This window comes from Nanorana parkeri, unplaced genomic scaffold, assembly GCF_000935625.1.
Source record: "Nanorana parkeri isolate BGI_ZX_2015 unplaced genomic scaffold, ASM93562v1 scaffold222, whole genome shotgun sequence".
Lineage (NCBI taxonomy): Eukaryota > Metazoa > Chordata > Amphibia > Anura > Dicroglossidae > Nanorana > Nanorana parkeri.
Genome location: NW_017306490.1, coordinates 1000793 through 1019362, shown reverse-complemented (window position 1 = coordinate 1019362; position 18570 = coordinate 1000793). Strand labels below are relative to the sequence as shown.

At 44.6% G+C, this 18570-nt stretch overlaps 2 protein-coding genes across 2 annotated transcripts in view; one reads left to right on the top strand and one right to left on the bottom strand.

Moving 5' to 3' along the window:
* DEAF1 (DEAF1, transcription factor) overlaps positions 1–13992 on the bottom strand; it is a 38208-nt gene extending 24216 nt beyond the window's left edge. Inside the window, exons 1-5 of the mRNA XM_018556044.1 lie at positions 13607–13992; positions 7852–7940; positions 7614–7743; positions 5641–5787; positions 3361–3500 (exon numbers count right to left, since the gene is read on the bottom strand). Coding sequence (XP_018411546.1) covers positions 3361–3500; positions 5641–5787; positions 7614–7743; positions 7852–7940; positions 13607–13763 — 663 coding nt within the window. The 5' untranslated portion in view covers positions 13764–13992. The remainder of the gene's footprint in view (positions 1–3360; positions 3501–5640; positions 5788–7613; positions 7744–7851; positions 7941–13606) is intronic.
* Positions 13993–14313: 321 nt separating this feature from the next.
* The window catches only part of TMEM80 (transmembrane protein 80), a 12169-nt gene continuing 7912 nt past the window's right edge, over positions 14314–18570 (top strand). The window contains exons 1-2 of the mRNA XM_018556048.1: positions 14314–14333; positions 17602–17618. Of these exons, the coding sequence (XP_018411550.1) occupies positions 14315–14333; positions 17602–17618 (36 nt within the window). The 5' untranslated portion in view covers position 14314. The remainder of the gene's footprint in view (positions 14334–17601; positions 17619–18570) is intronic.

Below are 18570 nucleotides of genomic sequence, written 5' to 3'. Positions count from 1 at the left end.
CAGTAATCTACAGTAAAACAAGCATTTTTCCACGCATTACTCCAAAGCATAAATGTGAACGGCCCTCACACGCAATGACCAGGAGTATTAATGTTCAGCACTGAGACATCCCGCACAGTGTAAAACTGGCCATATACTGGAAGATTTTTGCACAAACATTCAATAATGCTATCAGAGACCTCTACAATGTCATTCAAAATTTCGTTTGATTTTAACATTCAATCTTGGAGTGAATGGAGTATCCGGAACGAAAACAACAATCACTGTTATAATGTAATTAGTTTGAGAGAAATGTCCATCCTGCTCCTCCGATTTTTTCCATCACTACGGTTGAAAACGATTGTTGATTTGACCTTATTGACTATCGGAGATCGAATGAACATTCCAAAAACACATTTCGTGGAACAAAACTATACTATGACTATACTGGTGTATGGCCAGCTTAAACAAAAAAAACCTTTAGAAATGTTTAGTGATGACAATCTACAAACACATACTTCTAGATCATTGCCTGCTTCGTATTCTCTGCATACCGTATTTCTGTTTTCTTCCCCAGTCTTCTGACAGTGGCCATGTTTACTAAGGGCAGATTACTAGCTCTCCTATTACTTCCTGGATTTATGGCACATGTGACTAGACATGTGACCATGCACATCATCTCAGGGGAGGAAAATGCCTTTCCCTGAGATCTCGTGAGATTACAGATGAGATTCCCCAGCAACGCTCTGCTGATGACAAGGCAATCCCAGTGTGCATTGCTTTGCCAAACTGAAGTCATTTTGCACTTTCAAAGCAGGAAGTGAATGCTCTGCAAGTGTATATTTCCTAGTCACAGCATTTTACCCCTGACATGTCTATGTTATTATTAATCCTCATACATAGAGGAACGCAATGGTAGAATTTGATTTTTTAGTGTAGAGGTCCGCTTTATACATTAGAGTCGGGAGCTACACTAAATAGCAATAAACTAAGGAAGAGCAGCAAAGAGAAGGGAAACAACCATGGATTACAGTAAGGCACACATTACAGTATTGGTGTATGTTAAAAAATCTGAGGGTTTAATGTCACTTTAACTCACATGCGATAAGGATTTTGAATGGGCTGGCAGCTCCCCTTTACAAATAAAAAAACAGACCTGACCCAAAACACACAACATGTACAGTATGTTGTGCTATGTTGTGCTATGTTGTGGTATACTGCAATGTGGGTGCATGGCCCACTATTGTTCGATTGTAATGCCATTCAAAAAATGAATTTCACCACAATGCTTGGCACCAAACCAACCTCTGCTGCAGTAATCTACAGTAAAACAAGCATTTTTCCACGCATTACTCCAAAGCATAAATGTGAACGGCCCTCACACGCAATGACCAGGAGTATTAATGTTCAGCACTGAGACATCCCGCACAGTGTAAAACTGGCCATATACTGGAAGATTTTTGCACAAACATTCAATAATGCTATCAGAGACCTCTACAATGTCATTCAAAATTTCGTTTGATTTTAACATTCAATCTTGGAGTGAATGGAGTATCCGGAACGAAAACAACAATCACTGTTATAATGTAATTAGTTTGAGAGAAATGTCCATCCTGCTCCTCCGATTTTTTCCATCACTACGGTTGAAAACGATTGTTGATTTGACCTTATTGACTATCGGAGATCGAATGAACATTCCAAAAACACATTTCGTGGAACAGAACTATACTATGACTATACTGGTGTATGGCCAGCTTAAACAAAAAAAACCTTTAGAAATGTTTAGTGATGACAATCTACAAACACATACTTCTAGATCATTGCCTGCTTCGTATTCTCTGCATACCGTATTTCTGTTTTCTTCCCCAGTCTTCTGACAGTGGCCATGTTTACTAAGGGCAGATTACTAGCTCTCCTATTACTTCCTGGATTTATGGCACATGTGACTAGACATGTGACCATGCACATCATCTCAGGGGAGGAAAATGCCTTTCCCTGAGATCTCGTGAGATTACAGATGAGATTCCCCAGCAACGCTCTGCTGATGACAAGGCAATCCCAGTGTGCATTGCTTTGCCAAACTGAAGTCATTTTGCACTTTCAAAGCAGGAAGTGAATGCTCTGCAAGTGTATATTTCCTAGTCACAGCATTTTACCCCTGACATGTCTATGTTATTATTAATCCTCATACATAGAGGAACGCAATGGTAGAATTTGATTTTTTAGTGTAGAGGTCCGCTTTATACATTAGAGTCGGGAGCTACACTAAATAGCAATAAACACACACATACACAGCTGACATGAAGATATAAGTGGTGCAACCTCTTTCTGCAAATGCTAAGTGCCTGGTTATCATGTTGAGTCTTTGGCTTCATTATTTTTTGTTTTACCAACACATGAAAAGTATGCAGATCAGGAAAGTCGGAGAGAAGTTATAAGTCCTTATCTGCAAACCTGTTCTGGTTAGTGATTGAAGGAAGAAGGTCAGAATGACAGCTAAGCAACTAGCATCTTCATAAGAAGAAGACAACAATAGTAGCCGCTGTACTTCTCTCCTTTAAGCCCTTTGTCTAAAATGTGGAGCAGGGCTGGGAAAACTGGCTCTCCAGCTGTGGTGGAACTACAAATCCTATTAGGCATTGCAAGACTTCAATAGCCCCAGGCATAACTCCCAAAGGCAGATGCATGATGGTATTTGAAGTGTCGCCACAGCTGGAAGGCCGGAGTTGGACCACCCCTGATGCAGTGGCAGGGCCGCCATTAGAAATCATGGGGCCCAGTACAGCCTACCTGGCAGAGCTCCCTTCTTCCTGTTTACATTCATGTGCATGCACTACGTGCACACTTTCCTTTGAATCAAATGGTGGGGGTGGCGGGGTTGGTTTTATTTATTTATTTTTTATTATTTTTTCTATCACCTTTTTTAGATGTTTTTTTTTCCACTTAACTTTTGCTTTCACAAAAGGAGTTAACAACCCCCTATGTCATAGCAGTTGGAGGTGACAAGTTCTCTTTATGGAGACATCAGTGGGGAGCTGCACGATCACAGGCTAATATAGGTGATCTGGGGGGCTGTACAACCACTTGTACTTGACAGGCATTGCAGGGAGTCCTCGTTGGGGGGAAGCTGTGTGGGCAGGGGCCGTGCTGCACCGCCCCTGCTGTTATTATAAGAGCATGGGCCTGGTGTGGGAGTGCTGGCTGTACCCTCCCATCGGCGGCCCTGTGTAGAGGAGTATAAACTATGCTGCCCTCCTCAGTTATTCATATTGGAGCTGCCTGTTTGTAGTGCAGACTAGGAAAGGAAGTAATGTCTGGCTGTTCGGAGCAACACACATATTTTCTACTCCCAGTTTTATAGGCTTTATCCTCTGGGCTCACCTGTATAAGGCACTGTAGGGGTCTTCCTGCATATCGGATACTTCTTTTCCAGTCTTTGCTGCTGGCTCTGCCTGCCATGGCCTCAAACTCCGTTGGAGTGTACCACCCATCTCCATGCTTCACACACCGCCCACGGCCTCCTATCAAAGCACAATGATCACAATAAATCAGGCATATATTGTTCAGCTGAGATTTTCCAATAAGTCATAAAAGTAAACTGAGAGCTGACAGCTGTTGATTGATACTGCACTTTGCATGTTGTCAAACCAGTTTGCAAAATATAAAGACACCTTTTAGTTCAGCCATATTTAGTCATTACAAACAAATATTAACTGTATTCTTGTAAGCTGAACTTCAGGAAAATATCTAAATACAGACGAAATCCATATATGGGAGCTGTCTTACCTGCCCAATGATTGGTAATCTGCCCATTCAGGTCTGAAATTTACATAGCTCTGCCAGACTGTACAGGCAGGTTGGGGACTCACCCTTTCTTTGCTGCAGTTAAGCAACACAAGTCAGTCCACCTTCCTTCCTCCAACCTGGGACTAGTTAATGAAGGATTAGCAACTGATGAGGTCATATTTCTGCGATCTCCTCCTTAGGCCCCTTTCACATGGGCATTCTGATCGGGTCTGCCTGTCAGTTTTTCAAGCAGAACCAATCAGATTCCTAATGTAAGTCTATGGGCAGCTCAATCTAAATGGATGGGTTTCCGTTTACATCCAGTTACCACCAACTCAACGGATGCCACAGTGCTGACATTGGATCCGTACTGCTCTGATCAAGAGGTGGTCCGTGCACTTATCCCCTCATGATCAGCCCGTGTAAAAGGGGCCTTATGACATGTACCTTGTCAGCACATGTGCATGTGGGACACCTGACTAAGTGCTCTTCCCTCTCCTAGCCCAAATGCTAGAATTACCTTTAATGTTTTTTTTTGTTTTTTTTTTAAATAATGATATAAATAACTGCATCCATTGGTATGTTTTTGAATATTTGCCTGGAGTTCAGTTTTAAATACATCTGGTTCAAGTACCTGAGTACAGTATATCTTGTAATCTTTTGCATAGCAGTTTCAGAGAAGAAGGGACAGCACTCTGAGCCAGCCAGGACTCTCTTTCTTTACGCACTGTTAGATGCCAATAAACTACCTACAGACATGTAGCGCTCCTATGGGCTATGCATTTATCTGATTGCCTGAAGTCCAGCCAAAGTCTAGTAAATGTTTGGGGGGCATACAACACCAGTCACAAAATGTATCTTTAATGAAGTGAATCCCATGTCTGGTTACTTTAAAAACCCTTATTTTAGAGAAGTCAGATGTTACTGACAGCACTTTGCTTCTAGTGCTGGAGGCGACTGTAAAAGATTCCTGTCACTCACCCTCCCATCCTCTCCCCTGGTCCATTCACAAAACTCCATGTATTATGGTCACAGAATGCAAGGGTATCCTGTGGATGGAGGAGGGGGGGAGGGGGTGAGTGACAGGATTTCCCCTCCTCCTTTCACAGAATGGCTTGGATTCTGTGCCAATAACACAAGTAGTTTTGTGAATGGCCAAGGGAAAGGAAGGAGAAGGCGAACAACGGGATTTCTTCACAGTCACAGCTGCTGCTCCTAACCCCCATAGCAGGAGAAACAGATGGTAATAAAATACTGACAGAGAATTCCACCCTTCCCCACTCTGTCCAAATGGAATAAAACATTTCCATTCTAAAGAAACTGCCGGATCACCATGCTTTTGCGCGGAGCCCTACTGTTACATTTGCAGTCTGAACTGTGCATGTCAGTTAACACTACCTTGGGTATGAACCTGTGGATAGCATTGACAGAATGCAGCAGCAAACTGTGAAATAGGGAATGAGACTAACACCGTGAAATACATATAAGGGAGCTGTATGTTTTACCTGTCAAATAATTTGCATTTCTATCCATCCAGTTTTAAAATTTAAACAACTATGCCACACAGCACAACCCTGTCTGACACCGGAGGGGACCCGATCATTCTCTGCTACAGTTTCACTTCCGGTTACAGGTCTCCTACCCACCCCAAACCTGTGACTGGACAGTGTAGGAGAAGCAGCATGCCGATGAGCTCATCTCTCTGTTACCCTGCTCTCTCCTTCTATCATCCCTCTCTATGAGGCTGATACCAAGTCATATTCAAGTACTTGCCCCGTCAGCATTTACAAAATACATTTAATATATTATAATTACAGAGTAGCATTTATATCTGCCTAGAATTCTGATGAAGGAAATCCTTGTGTCATGTTTTACCTGATCCGAGTCGGTTCTTGTACAGGATGCCACTTATATTACGACACCGCACAGGTAGTTCACTGTCATAAGCAGATTGATCCCAGTTGTATTTTGTGCCATCTTTCTCTGGTCCTGGGGACTGCGAGTTTGATGAACTATCAGATCCTACAGACAAAGCAAAGATGAATGGCGCAGTGAGAAATGAATGGCCTGATTTAGTAAAGCAATATGCAAAGTGCAATAACCCGCTGCAACCAATGGAAATCCAACTGTCACCAACATGGTTCCAGTAACGAGAAATCGGTTGCCTGCTCAGAGTTACTACAAGTTACATATGGTTATTGCTTCCTGCACTACTAAATAAATTCCCATATTAGAATGGTGACTACACTGTGTATTCATAGACTGAGATAATAAACTAAAGCCACTCATTACTGAACAATAGGAATCAACTAGGGTTCAATCCAAACTTGAGTTTGTCTGAACCCAGAAAGAAGCTGTCAGACCCCATTCACACCCCATTTCAGCTCCAAAATCGCTCTAATACCACGTTTCCCCGAAAATAAGACACTGTCTTATATTTTTTGGGCTCAAAAAAACACACTAGGTCTTATTTTCAGGGTAGGTCTTATTTTTTTTTTTAGCATCTGCTCCCTCCATGCTTCCTCGTTGGCACCGCTGATTCTCTCCTGCCTCTCCCGCGGCTCTTCAAGTTCCCCCTTATGCCACCACCGGCCCAGGGAATGGTCACAACTAGATCTTATTTTCGGGATAGGTCTTATATTTTAGCAATTCCCAAAAATAGTACTAGGTCTTATTTTCGGGGTAGGTCTTATTTTCGTGAAAACAGGGTATCAGCTCAATGTAGCTCAATGTTGCTTGTCCAATGCATTTCAATGGAGCTGTTCACTTCTCACAGCTCAATGCCGCCTGTAGCTTGTCGCTCGAACATGACCTATTTTTTGGCGGATTTCGTGTGATTTGGCCCAATAAACTTCAATGGTGTAGCTCATGAATTGTCACTTTTGCACAGAAATATAAGAAGGAACATAAGTAGGAAACAAGAAGAGGAATTATGTCACATTAAGACTGCTTTTGATTAGTTACAGCCCAATGTAGCAGCTACAAAGTCCCTGCCAAAAGTCGCGCTACGTAGCACGACAAAATGTGCACTGTAGCTCAATGTCACTCAGCTCAAAATTGCACTTTTTCTCATGTCACTCAGTGTGAATGGGGTCTCAGTGTGGACCCAAAGAGCTCTGTCCGGGGTATTCCCTGCCATCCAGCTGCGCAAAAGCAAAAGGCGGGGTGACAGCATTCATTGACCTTATATAGCCACATACCTTCACCTTGAAGACTGGCGGCACCCAGTGGCAGAGAAGAAGTACTGCGAGGGGCTGATTTTTCTTTGACATCCTTTGCTACATGCTTGTTTCATGTCAGTGACTCACAAAGTATTGAAGTCTCAGCCATGCAGGTAGCTAGAATTTTCAGATCAGCAATGACATCTTACATATATCCCATGATGGGTTTTCTTTTGTTATTTAAGTATTCTCATCATTTTACTGGGGGGAAAAAGCACTTTCCTTCTGGTATTAAAGTAGAACTCCAGGCAAAAGTACTCTTAACCCCTGCAGTGGGGCTACCCCAGCATTGCAAGTGCTCGTTTTTTTAGGTGCTAAATAAAAATATATTCTATCCTCAGAGGTAGCCTGCTCTTAGACCAGTCCCTGGAGCCCCTCTCCTCTCTGCTGCAGGCTTCAGGGACTGGAGTAGCAGCCAGCCAACTCTGTGGTTCGGGTGAGTATAACTTTATGTTTTACCACCTAGTCAAAAAGAAGCAGTTAACCCTTGCAATGCAGGGGTAACCCCACTGCAAGGGTTAAGAACACTTTTGCCCAGGGTTCTGATTTAATAACTTGAAGGAAACTGCGTTGTAGTGTACACATGATATAAACCATGTCTCCGAGGTGTATAGGTCATTATCTCACCAGGGGTCATGGAGGCTGTTGGCACTTTGATGTTCTGTGTTTCCATAATGCTGCCATCGGTATGTACTACTATCAGGGTGGCTTTTTCTGTGCTCAGGCTGTCTCCAATTTGCAGGGAAGCTCTCTCTGCCTGAAGTGACAAAGCACACATAAAGTATAAAGTACGAGAAGCACTGCAACATCTCAAAGTGTACTAAGCAGGAGGAGTATAAGAAATGTTACAATAGAATATACTCACCAGGACATGATCAGAGAGGGAGGCTGTGCTGGCCACTGACGTGGTGAAGACATTCTCTCCTGGTGCTCCAACACTGGACACTGTGACCTCTGAAAAAAAGGAATCAAGCTAATAAATTCAGTTACAGACACAAAGTGGAACATTCCACTGCGTTTATACATAATTTGCGGACATCTAATGCTCAAACTGTAGGTGAAAAAGAACAAGGGACCAGGAGCACAGATCTAAGTACAGTAACAAATAGTCATTAAATGAACGGATTGGTCACCACACCCGCAGTTGGCAGGTGAATGTAAACAGTGGGTAGTGGGCGGGAGAAATAGCCAGCCTCCTATAGGCTATTATTATACAGGATTTATATAGCGCTTTACAATATAAGGACATTACAATCACAATACAATTCAAGACAAGATGGTAAGGGTGGCCCTGCCCCTGAGGGCTTACAATCTAAAAGGGAGAGGGAGGTGATACATGAGGAGGGAGCTGTGTGGGGATGAATTGTTTTAGAACGTGATGATTGAGTGGTTAGTTTGAGGCGGGATAGGCTTCCCCGAAGAGATGAGTCTATAGGGATCGCCGAAAGGCAGTCAGAGTGGGAGATCGTCGGACAGGTTGGGGTAAAGAGTTCCAGAGGATGAGAGGGACTCTAGAGAAGTCCTGGAGGCGAGTATGGGAGGAGATGACAAGGGAGCTGGAAAGCAGGAGGTCTTTGGAAGAGCGGAGGGGACGGTTAGGGTGATACTTTGAGACAAGGTTTGAGATATGCCGGGGGCAGAGTTGTGGATGGCTTTTTTAAGTCATTGTTAATATTTAGAATTTTATCTTTTGGGTGAGTGGATTGGCAGAGGGGGGTTGCAGACACTGAGCGGTTGGTTAGGTGAACGAGTCTAGCAGCAACATTCATGATAGACTGAAGGGGGGATAGCCTGTGTAGAGGTAGGGCAATGAGGAGAGAGTTGCAATAGTCAAGACGAGAGATAACAAGTGAGTGGATAAGTAGCTTTGTGGTTTCATTGGTGAGGAAGGGGCGTATTTTGGAGATGTTACGAAGGTGAAGGTGGCAGGATTTGGATACAGAAGATGAGGTCCGAGTCAGCAGGAGCCGGCGCTATAGAGTAGGCATCGGCTTATGCGGCTCTGCTCCCTCTGATGCCACCTCGCTTCCTCTAGCGTTGGCTACGTTGGCACCACTGATTCTCTCCCGCGGCTCTTCAAGTTCCCCCTTATGCCACCACCGGCACTGGGAATGGTCACGACTAGGTCTTATTTTCGGGGTAGGTCTTATAATTTAGCAATTCCTAAAAATAGTTCTAGGTCTTATTTTCAGGGTAGGTTGTATTTTCGGGGAAACAGGGTAGCACCTTGGCATGGGGGAGGGAGGGATAGTTGTGGGAAGGTGCACGGGCGGGAGGAAATATCATGAGCTCAGTTTTTGAAAGTTTGAGTTTTAAGAAGTGTTGTGACATCCAGACGGATATGTCAGTTAGTAACATGCAAGTTGCAATAGCCAATAGCAGGTCGGCTATTGCACCCGCCCACTCACTGCTGTCAATGAGCAGAGGAGCAGACCTAAGAGTTTGCCCCTATGCTCAATGGGCGGGTGAAATAGCCGGCTTGCTAATGGCTATTGCAATTTAAAATAGGCAATAGCAGGCTGGCTATTGCTCCTGCCCACTGCCCGCTGTTTACATTCAGCTGCCGAATCTAGCCACCGGCCGGCAGCAAGCTGTAAAACAGCTTATCTCGTCAGCATCTAAAAAAATGCAGTTGTAAATGAATTTTTTAGTGTGCACATGTGTATAAAGTGTAGCACCCTGTTAAGCAGTTGTTGTCAGATTGTATTCAGTCTGATACTGATCTAATAGTCTATGTTCATTTGGTTTCTCCTAAGCAGTCTGTTGTCGTTTGCATCTGCCTGCTGCTAGGTGTATCCTTGCCGCACAGCAAAGAAACCAGCGGAGTGTTATGAATATAGAACTCCCTCTCTAGAGCCAGAGCCAGCTGTGCCCCCCCCCCCTCCCTTGTCCCTCCAATGAGTGCTGGAGAAACCGAGAGAGAGGGGAGAGCGGAGTCCCTGCGGGGAGTGGAGACTGACAGTCACCGCTCTCTGCAGGGAGGAGAACGTGAGCTCAGCGATCAGCAGTACGTGATTGCTCAGCTCTCAAGCTATAGTGCCGACAGGTGTCACACACCGGCTCAAACTATTAGGAAGAGTACAATTTCCTCTCCCAATAGTTCTCTTTTAGAGAAATTATTACCTTCAGGGCTGACCTAGACAAATGGCCTATAAGCCACACTCCCCTCAGTTCACAACATGTATAATGGGGCTTTTAGAGGCGCTTATTGCACGTTTTATAAAAACACCATTTATTTCTACAAAAATTAAAACAACATAAAATAATACACCTTAAAACATTATCTGTTCCCCAATGCGGACCCTTAAATGATGCCTCCCACAGCCAGACTGATTACTCATTATCTCCCATTCACAATTTTATTACAGTCACAGAACATGACTCAATAACAGGCACAGATTATATAGTCGGTCATTTCCAGTGGCATGCGGAATTCCTACGCGTTTCACAGAATGCTTCTTCAACTGACCGGAGGCAAACTAAAGCGCATATGGTAATCAGGGATCATCCGATGCAAAGAAGAAAACCTCTCCTCACCACCGGAACTTGGTGGGACCACAGAGAGATGCATACATCAGGGCCCAACAAGATGACCCACTATTCCATATTGATCTCTGCATTCAGCAGTCTATTTCAAAGCGTCTAAGTAGAAGTCCAGATCACCTTAGTAAGGAACTCTTCACCGCAGATGTTGGTTGAGATGGTAAGTAAATGATGCCAGCAGTACTCCACCTTTCTCCTTTAAGCGACTTGGCCATGTCCTGAATAAGCGTTTCCAATAGAGATGAGCCGGGGCTTGGTTTGAAACGAGAACAGAAGCAGAGACACCGGCACTCCAGATTTGCAAAAAAACGTCTATTTATTAACGTGCATCATAGTAACAAACAACGAACGTTTCGGGGTCGCAAGGGATCCCCTTCATCAGGCAAAGCATACAGTGTAAGTGCACAAAACATAACTGATATATAGCACCAACCCTAATCAGAGTGGCCAATCACCAACCCCCGCACTGACCCCATCACCGGCGTCATATTCCCGCCAATTGTAAATGCATGAGAGTGACAGATTATAAGACACAATGAATCACAGTAGGTATGATATAAAATATGTATGGTTTCCTCCAATCAGCTATAGATCAGGAGCTTGCTCATTGCGGAAGATGGAGGCCCGCCTTGGAAGTACTCGTACTCGTGATAACATCACTATCGGCCGATGCAGCGGGAAAAAGAGGGGGGAAAAGCCGCACACGGAAATCCGTGGATGCCGGCCTCTTCCTCGGTTATCATGGAAACAATGGGACATCAGTATGCTTGTCTCCATCAAATGTAGAGCGGAAGCTCCGGATAAAAGCGGGGAAGGAGTTACCTCAGTCACTGCCGATTCTGCGAGCGCAGTGGGTCACGCCCACTAGCAGGGTTACCAAAGTTACCGGGGACACAGACGGGAGGAGCCACGCACAGGACTTCATGTGCGCAGGCTACGGGCTATTCACAATAGCCCGTACAGCTCCCGATCATGGCCGAGCGGCTCAGCCGAGCTGAACGCATATGCATCGGTTTGGCTGAGCCATGCTGAAAGCCGAAGCTGGCCGAGTGGCCGGCCGACAGCCTGCTTCTGACAGCTGGGCGGAGCCAGCCGTGATCTTACGGCTGGCTCCGGCCACTTGCAGAGAGATCAGCGTCCCTGGTTACCTGCTAACCAGGGACACTGATCTCCAAACAGCTAACTCTCCCTGGCGCCCCGGGAATCTCCTGCTCCCGGCCGCCAAGGAGAGAAACACTGCTGTGTCTTTTTTTTCTTTATTCTGACACGAGCGATGTCAGAATAGAAAAAAAAAAAATCCCATTGAAGAGCATTAAGGCATTACTATTGACTATTTCAATTTGCAATAGCCAATAGTAAACTAGCATTGTACCCGCCCTCTGCTGCAGTTCTCCATCAGCAGAGGGCGGGTACAATGCTAGTTTACTATTGGCTATTGCAAATTGAAATAGCCAATAGTCATGTACCAATGTTTTTCAATGGTAAAATTTCTCTTTTTTTTCTATTCTGACATCGCTCGTGTCAGAATAAAGAAAAAAAGACACAGCTGTGTTTCTCTCCTTGGCGACCGGGAGCGGGAAGCTCCCAGAGCGCCCGGAAGAGTTTTTTTTTTCTCGTTTTCTTTTTTACAGCAGCAGAGCCGCCGGACAATAGGAAACTATTGGGCGGAGCTAGCTGTCACTGCTAGCTCCGCACAATCGTTTTCTATTTACTTTTTTTACCTTTTTAAACTCTTTTTCTGTTCTGCTCGGTACCTCTGAGGGACCGAGCAGAACAGCCGAGCCAAATGCCGCTCTGCGGCATTCGGCTATTCACTCACTGCTGTTCGGCATCTATAAGAATAGACTGAACAGCAGTGAGTAGCCCGCCGGAGGTTCGGCTCAGCTGATCCGGATGTTGAATCGGCTGAGTCGAACTCCTTCTGCACTTCAGGTCGGCCGAACATGCTAAGCATGTTCGGCCGACCCGAAGCCACGTGAAGCAAGCCGATGTTGGTTTCAAGCGTATGAATCCAATACGCCTCCCGCTGTAGTAGCATTTTGTCATGGTCGCCCCCCCTATATGGGGGGTTGACATGGTCGATGACCATGCCTCTTAACTTATGTATTTGATGTTTTGAATTTGCAAAATGAACTGCTACCGGTTTATTAAGGTCCAAAGTTTCACCTTTGGTAAGCTTATTGATTGCTATTCTAATGTCACTCCGGTGCTTCTGGAACCGTCATTTAAGCGGCCCCAGGGTTTTACCGATATATACCAGACCACATGGACATTTGAGTAAGTAAATACATGATTCGGTATCGCAGTTCATATAATCTTTAATGAAGAATCTCCTGTCACTATGCGGGTGTGAAAAGCTATCCCCTGTCAGGAGTGAATTGCAGATGTTGCATTTTTGACATCTGAAGCATCCGGTACGCTGGGAAATCCTGATAGGTGCTTTAGAATATTTTGGCCTGGGGTCTCCTTGGACAAGATAATCGCTGATTGTTCTGCTTAGCCAGATGTGCTGTGCCATTGAACGTCTGAATGAAAGGAAGTCTGTTCTCGGCCACCAGTTCGCATGAGTTCGGCCAAGCCCGCCCAAAACCGTGCCCGCCGCTCTCAGGCCAATCAGTCGCAGCAGTTGCGGTGGGGGCATTTCCCACAACGTTGCCAATAGCTGCGTGGCGGAGAATGCGCCTCTCTGCAACTGATTGGGCCAGGATGTGGGATGGCAGTCAGTTTTGAGCGTGCTTGGCCAAACTCAAGCGAACTGGGTTTGAACCAAGTCCAGACTCATCAAAGAAATTTGAATAATGCTGCAACCCTTCTTTTTAACTTATACGTACCAAGGATTATTAGGGAAAGTCTGTCTTCAGAACACTATATATACAGTATATTACCAATATACATCATAGTAGCCCTTTTAGGGGCCAGTTGTATCACTGGAAGGCAAGAAGAAAGAAACTGCCCATCAGTCAACAGTCCCATCTAGTGGTCATCACGGGCATTACATTTAAAAAATGCAGCAGATGATAACTACAGATACACGGGTCCACCTAGCGGACACACGGCAATACAACAATACCCCTCACCTGTATAGCCGTTTCCTGCAGGGCTTCTTCCATCGGGCCCAGTCATGACAGTGACCGAGGCAACTTCTGGCCCATCCCGTACAGCAGCAGCAGCCACCGCAGCCACTGCTGCCGCTGCTTCTGATAACCCTAGCCGGGTTGCTTGAGCCTCGTCCATCTCTCCGGAAACAGCCGAACAGACTTCCGGAAACACACGAAAGTGGACCTCGACAACACCCGATCACCCTTTCCGAAAAGTAAAAGGAATAAACGGGATCATGCGGAAAGACCCGATGGTTTACGGAAATTCCCGAGCTCTTCGCGATTTCCAGCCGCTTTGGCCGCTGACGGAAACCACCGAGAAAAGCCGATTGTCACCGAAGATGGCTCCGGAGCCGATTGTACACACCCGAGCGCCAAAAACCTAGTGCGCATGCGTGTGCCTCCGTTTCCTGATTGGAGAAGGTCATGCTTCCGTTTTTGAATAAAACTTCTCTTTGCTATACTGTGTTGCACCCTCGGTGTACATTTTAGCCTCTTCTCTCAGCAAACTCCTGTACTATTATAAAGAAAGTTCCACTCAGAAACAGGGGCAGCAGCGGTACAATTCCAAAAGCCTGCAAGTTTGCCCTTAATAAAGATGGCTGCTCGCGTTAACTAGCATTGGAGGATGCAATCCCACGGAACACCGGAAATAGCCGAGAATACCCGATCTCAGCACACAGGAATATGGCGCTGTCCAGGAGAGGTAGGTGAAAGACGCGTTACCATAGTTACAGCAGTTCCCCCCAAACCAGGCCTAGAACCCCGTTTCTGGTATCTTTTGAGGAGCCAGAATCCTCAAAAGCCAGAATAAATTATAATGCAGAAAGCATTATTGATGGGGCGTTTGTAGTCCTGTACTACTTCATTGAAAAGTAAAATGTCAATGCTTTATATAAGGTTGAGGATGATGATATGCGCTGTTGTGAAAATATGTGTATCGAAGTGATTTCATTCTACCAGCAGAATTCCTTGAATTAAAGTAGAGATTACCTGTAAATTTAGATTTATAAAGCAATGAATGTGACTTTTACTAGTGGGGAATCAAACACATGCACCAGAAAGATTCACCTGCAGTGAATGTCAGATTCACTGCTTTATTAATAGACCCCTTAGTTTTCTAATGAACTGGGCTGCCCTTTTTAAAAAAAAAAAAAAAATCATGTCTTCACCCTTTTTGTTTTCTGTTTTGTACCTGGTTATTACTGATCTCCTCCAGGCTTTTTCATCCACTTCTTGTCTACATATACACACTCCAACGTCGGTGGCATGTCATTGATCTGGAGCGGTCTTTGATAAAGACAACAATCTGCAATGTGTGTCACATGTGTCATATGACAGCTTGACAACGCAAGAGTACAATTGTGAGCACGTTTTTCACCCTATAACAGGAGGTGCCTGAAGAAGGACTTTCATGGCAGGGTCACCAGGTATTTTTTTAGGCCCCATTCACACTTATGTGTTTTTTTGTTTTGTTTTTTATCTCCGTCTCTGATGCATTTTCTATTGAAATAAATAGAAACACATCAAAATGCGTGTCAGTGTGTGCGTTTTGTTCTTTGTATTGAATGTCAACACGTGTCATAACTAGGAATGCACCGATACTGATACTAGTATCTGTGCCTATACCAAGAATTTCGGCGAGTACTCGTACTCGCCCAAAGGCTCCTATACCGGAACTTCCGATCAGAGGGAGATTTCCTCTGACCAGCAATGCCAAGAGAGAATATGGAGCCGGCTCTCCGGCCAATCAGGAAGCCGGGCGGCAGGTAATGACTTGCTGCCTGGCTTCCTGATTGGCTGGGAAACCTGCTCCGTGCTGTTTGGCTGGCTCAATGCTGATTGGCTGGGAAGCCAGCTTCCCAGCCAATTGGCATTGAGCCAGCCAATCAGCATTTTTGTAGTCGCCATTGGGCTCTTGCACCAATCTCTCATACATCTCCTGGTACCTAATAAAAGATGGGATGTGAGCTGCAGTGGAGGGAAGACCTTGTGTACAGACATGACAACTACACAACTCTTGCAAACACAGACAAGGTAACATTACCCAAAATGGACTACCGGTAGGTGCCAAACATCCATCTCGATTCTGATTGGCTGGTAGGCTGGCTTCTCATCCAATCAGCATCGAACTGGCCACACAACACGGAGCCGGCTTCCTGGCCAGTCAGGAAGCCGAGCGGCGGGTAATGACCAGCCTCCCGGCTTCCTGATTGGCTGTGTAACTGGCTCCATGCTAGCGGAAGTACCGGTAGCGGTACTCGGTATCTGCGAGTACCGCAATATTAATATCGGTACTCGATACTGAAAAAACGGTATCGGTGCATCTCTAGTCATATCGCATATCAATACGCATCAATGCACATCACAATGCATTCACTTGTGTCAGCATGTGGCTTGATGTATGCATTGACAGGCGTTTGATGCATTTTTATTTATTTCAATGGAAAACACCTGAAAAAAACTGAAATGGAAAGGTGTGAATCCATCCTGAGTGAAAGCTGCTGAGTGAAAATGCTGATATGATTGTGCAGGAATGGAATTTAGATCTACTTTAGCCAAATGACGTCTCTCATTCCGATCACTTCTTCTACATAACTGCTAATGGGACAAGAGGCCGTACAAGTCATGTTGGGGGCTGTTTAGGAATAAAAAGTCTTCAATATACAGTATGTGGTGAGAAAAGTGAGTTGTTTCCCATAGAGATCAATGTACAGTAGTATCCTTGTCTCACTTCCCCAGGTGATGGTAGGTGAATCCTGATTGCGGACTATAAATATTATTTTAAGGTTTTTGACTGTTTTCTCATGTATTTGATAAATATTCCTCATGGACACAACATGCTTACAAAGTGCCATCACTGACCTTTTTCTGAAAGGTTTCGTTGGCCATCATGCTGACTTCTCTGGCTTTAACACTTTCTCAGTTACTGACCTGAAACAATTATGCAGTTCAACTGTTGTCTTTTCACTGGCTGCATGCTTATTTCAGGCCAGCAACTCAGAAATGATTGAAACCAGAGCATCACCTTGACAGCCAGGGAACTGGAATTTTCCTGGTTTGTTATTCAGTAAGTATTGGATCAGTATGACAGCCAGGCAACTAACATTTGGACAAAGAGAGGTCAGCAATGGCAGCCGCTATATTTCTCTCAGTACTTCCATTCAGTAGGATTTCATTCAGTATTCTTGTGATTGCATACCTACTTCTCTTTCACTTCCAGTACCACCTCTCCATATTCCAGCACCACCGTTCCATATTCCAGCACCACCGTTCCATATTTTAGTACCACTTTTCCATGTTTCGGCACCACCTTCCCATGTTCCAGCACCACCTTCCCATGTTCCAGCACCGCCTTTCCATGTTCCAGCACCACCTTTCCATGTTCCAGCACCACCTTTCCATGTTCCAGTACCACCTTTACATGTTCCAGTACCACCTTTACATGTTTAGGCTCCACCTTTCCATGAAAAGTTGTTGCTGCAACATAAAAAAGATGGGATTGGTCCTATCTTTTTTATGTTCCTGCAACAACTTTCCATGTTCCAATAGCACTTTTCCATAGTCCAATACCACCTTTTGCATTCCTCATAATAAAAAATAAACCCAATCAGAGAAGCAGGACCCCCTCATAATGGTCACAGCGAATAGAGTCCCCTGGAGATACAAGAAATTGTTAGGTGGTCGAATTCTCCAACAACTACAAAAACTAAAATATCCGTTTAAAAAGGAATGACTGCACAGCCCCATCTGTCCGGAATGCATGCAATGCGTAATTTCCAAAAGCAATACATTATGTTGTATAAAACTGATATATCACAGACACAAATAAAATAGGACGGTCCACTAGAAGAGCGCGCTTTTGGTACAAGGTGGGTTTATAGAGGAGCTTTTGCACACTGCATCCGAGGAGTCAGCTAATAATACTGTTCATGGTTTACCAGTTACATGATCTGTTTTTGTTTTCTTTACAGGAAAGAGCTCCATGGTTGTATCCTTCAGACTTCGTATACCATTATTTTATTGTTCTCCTTTGCTTGCAGCGTGTATATGTTAAAAACCACCCTACATCTGTTTTGTCTTGTTACACCTTTTCCCCCCATACATCTACTGATACCCTGACTATGCCAGGATGTTAGCAGCAGTGCACAAGTCACCTTTTTAAGTGAAAGGTCTGTCAGGAAAAGATCATCCGATGCTGAGTCAGGAATACCTAAAGTAATTTGACCGCCACGTGCTGACGTGCAACAGTGGACTTGTACTTTCCCAATCTTTTCCTTGTTGTCACATGTTGGATATTATAGATCCAATCAGTTGATAATCATTAATGTGTGAGTAGGAAGAAACACTAACTGACTGAGTGATGTATGAGGTCATGGTACATCCCCTGCCCATGTAATCTGGGTGTTTGTCTCCATACTGCAATATTTTATTGCAGGTGACTATAGCGAAATCATTATAGGGCATCTGCCGTCTTATCTCCCTTCTTGGCAATCCTACCTCTGAACTTGGGCATTTCTAATCCAATTAGTAACACAGCAGCACAGTAATCAGGTACATATTAAATAATCAACTCAGGGGTGGACAATTAATATGGGATTCAGGAGCCAGTTTGTCCAATCCAGGAGGGAGCAGAATTTTGTTTACGTGCCAGCTTTGTTAAAGACAACTAGAGAAAACCTCAAAAGTTAGGTGTCAGCTGTAATGTGGCCACTTGGCTCCTGAGATTTGTTCAGCCCTGTTATACATACTTTTTTATACAATACTGTTGGCCAGATTTCACTGCACCCATAAAAGATAATGATTTAGGCAGACATTACCCACGACTACTCATAGAAGACCCTTAGTATGATTGTGGCTATCAGGGCTGTCCCTATAATGAAGCAGCCTGAGTCATTGAGTCACATGAGGGGGGGGGGGGGGCGACACTGGTGCGCCCCCCC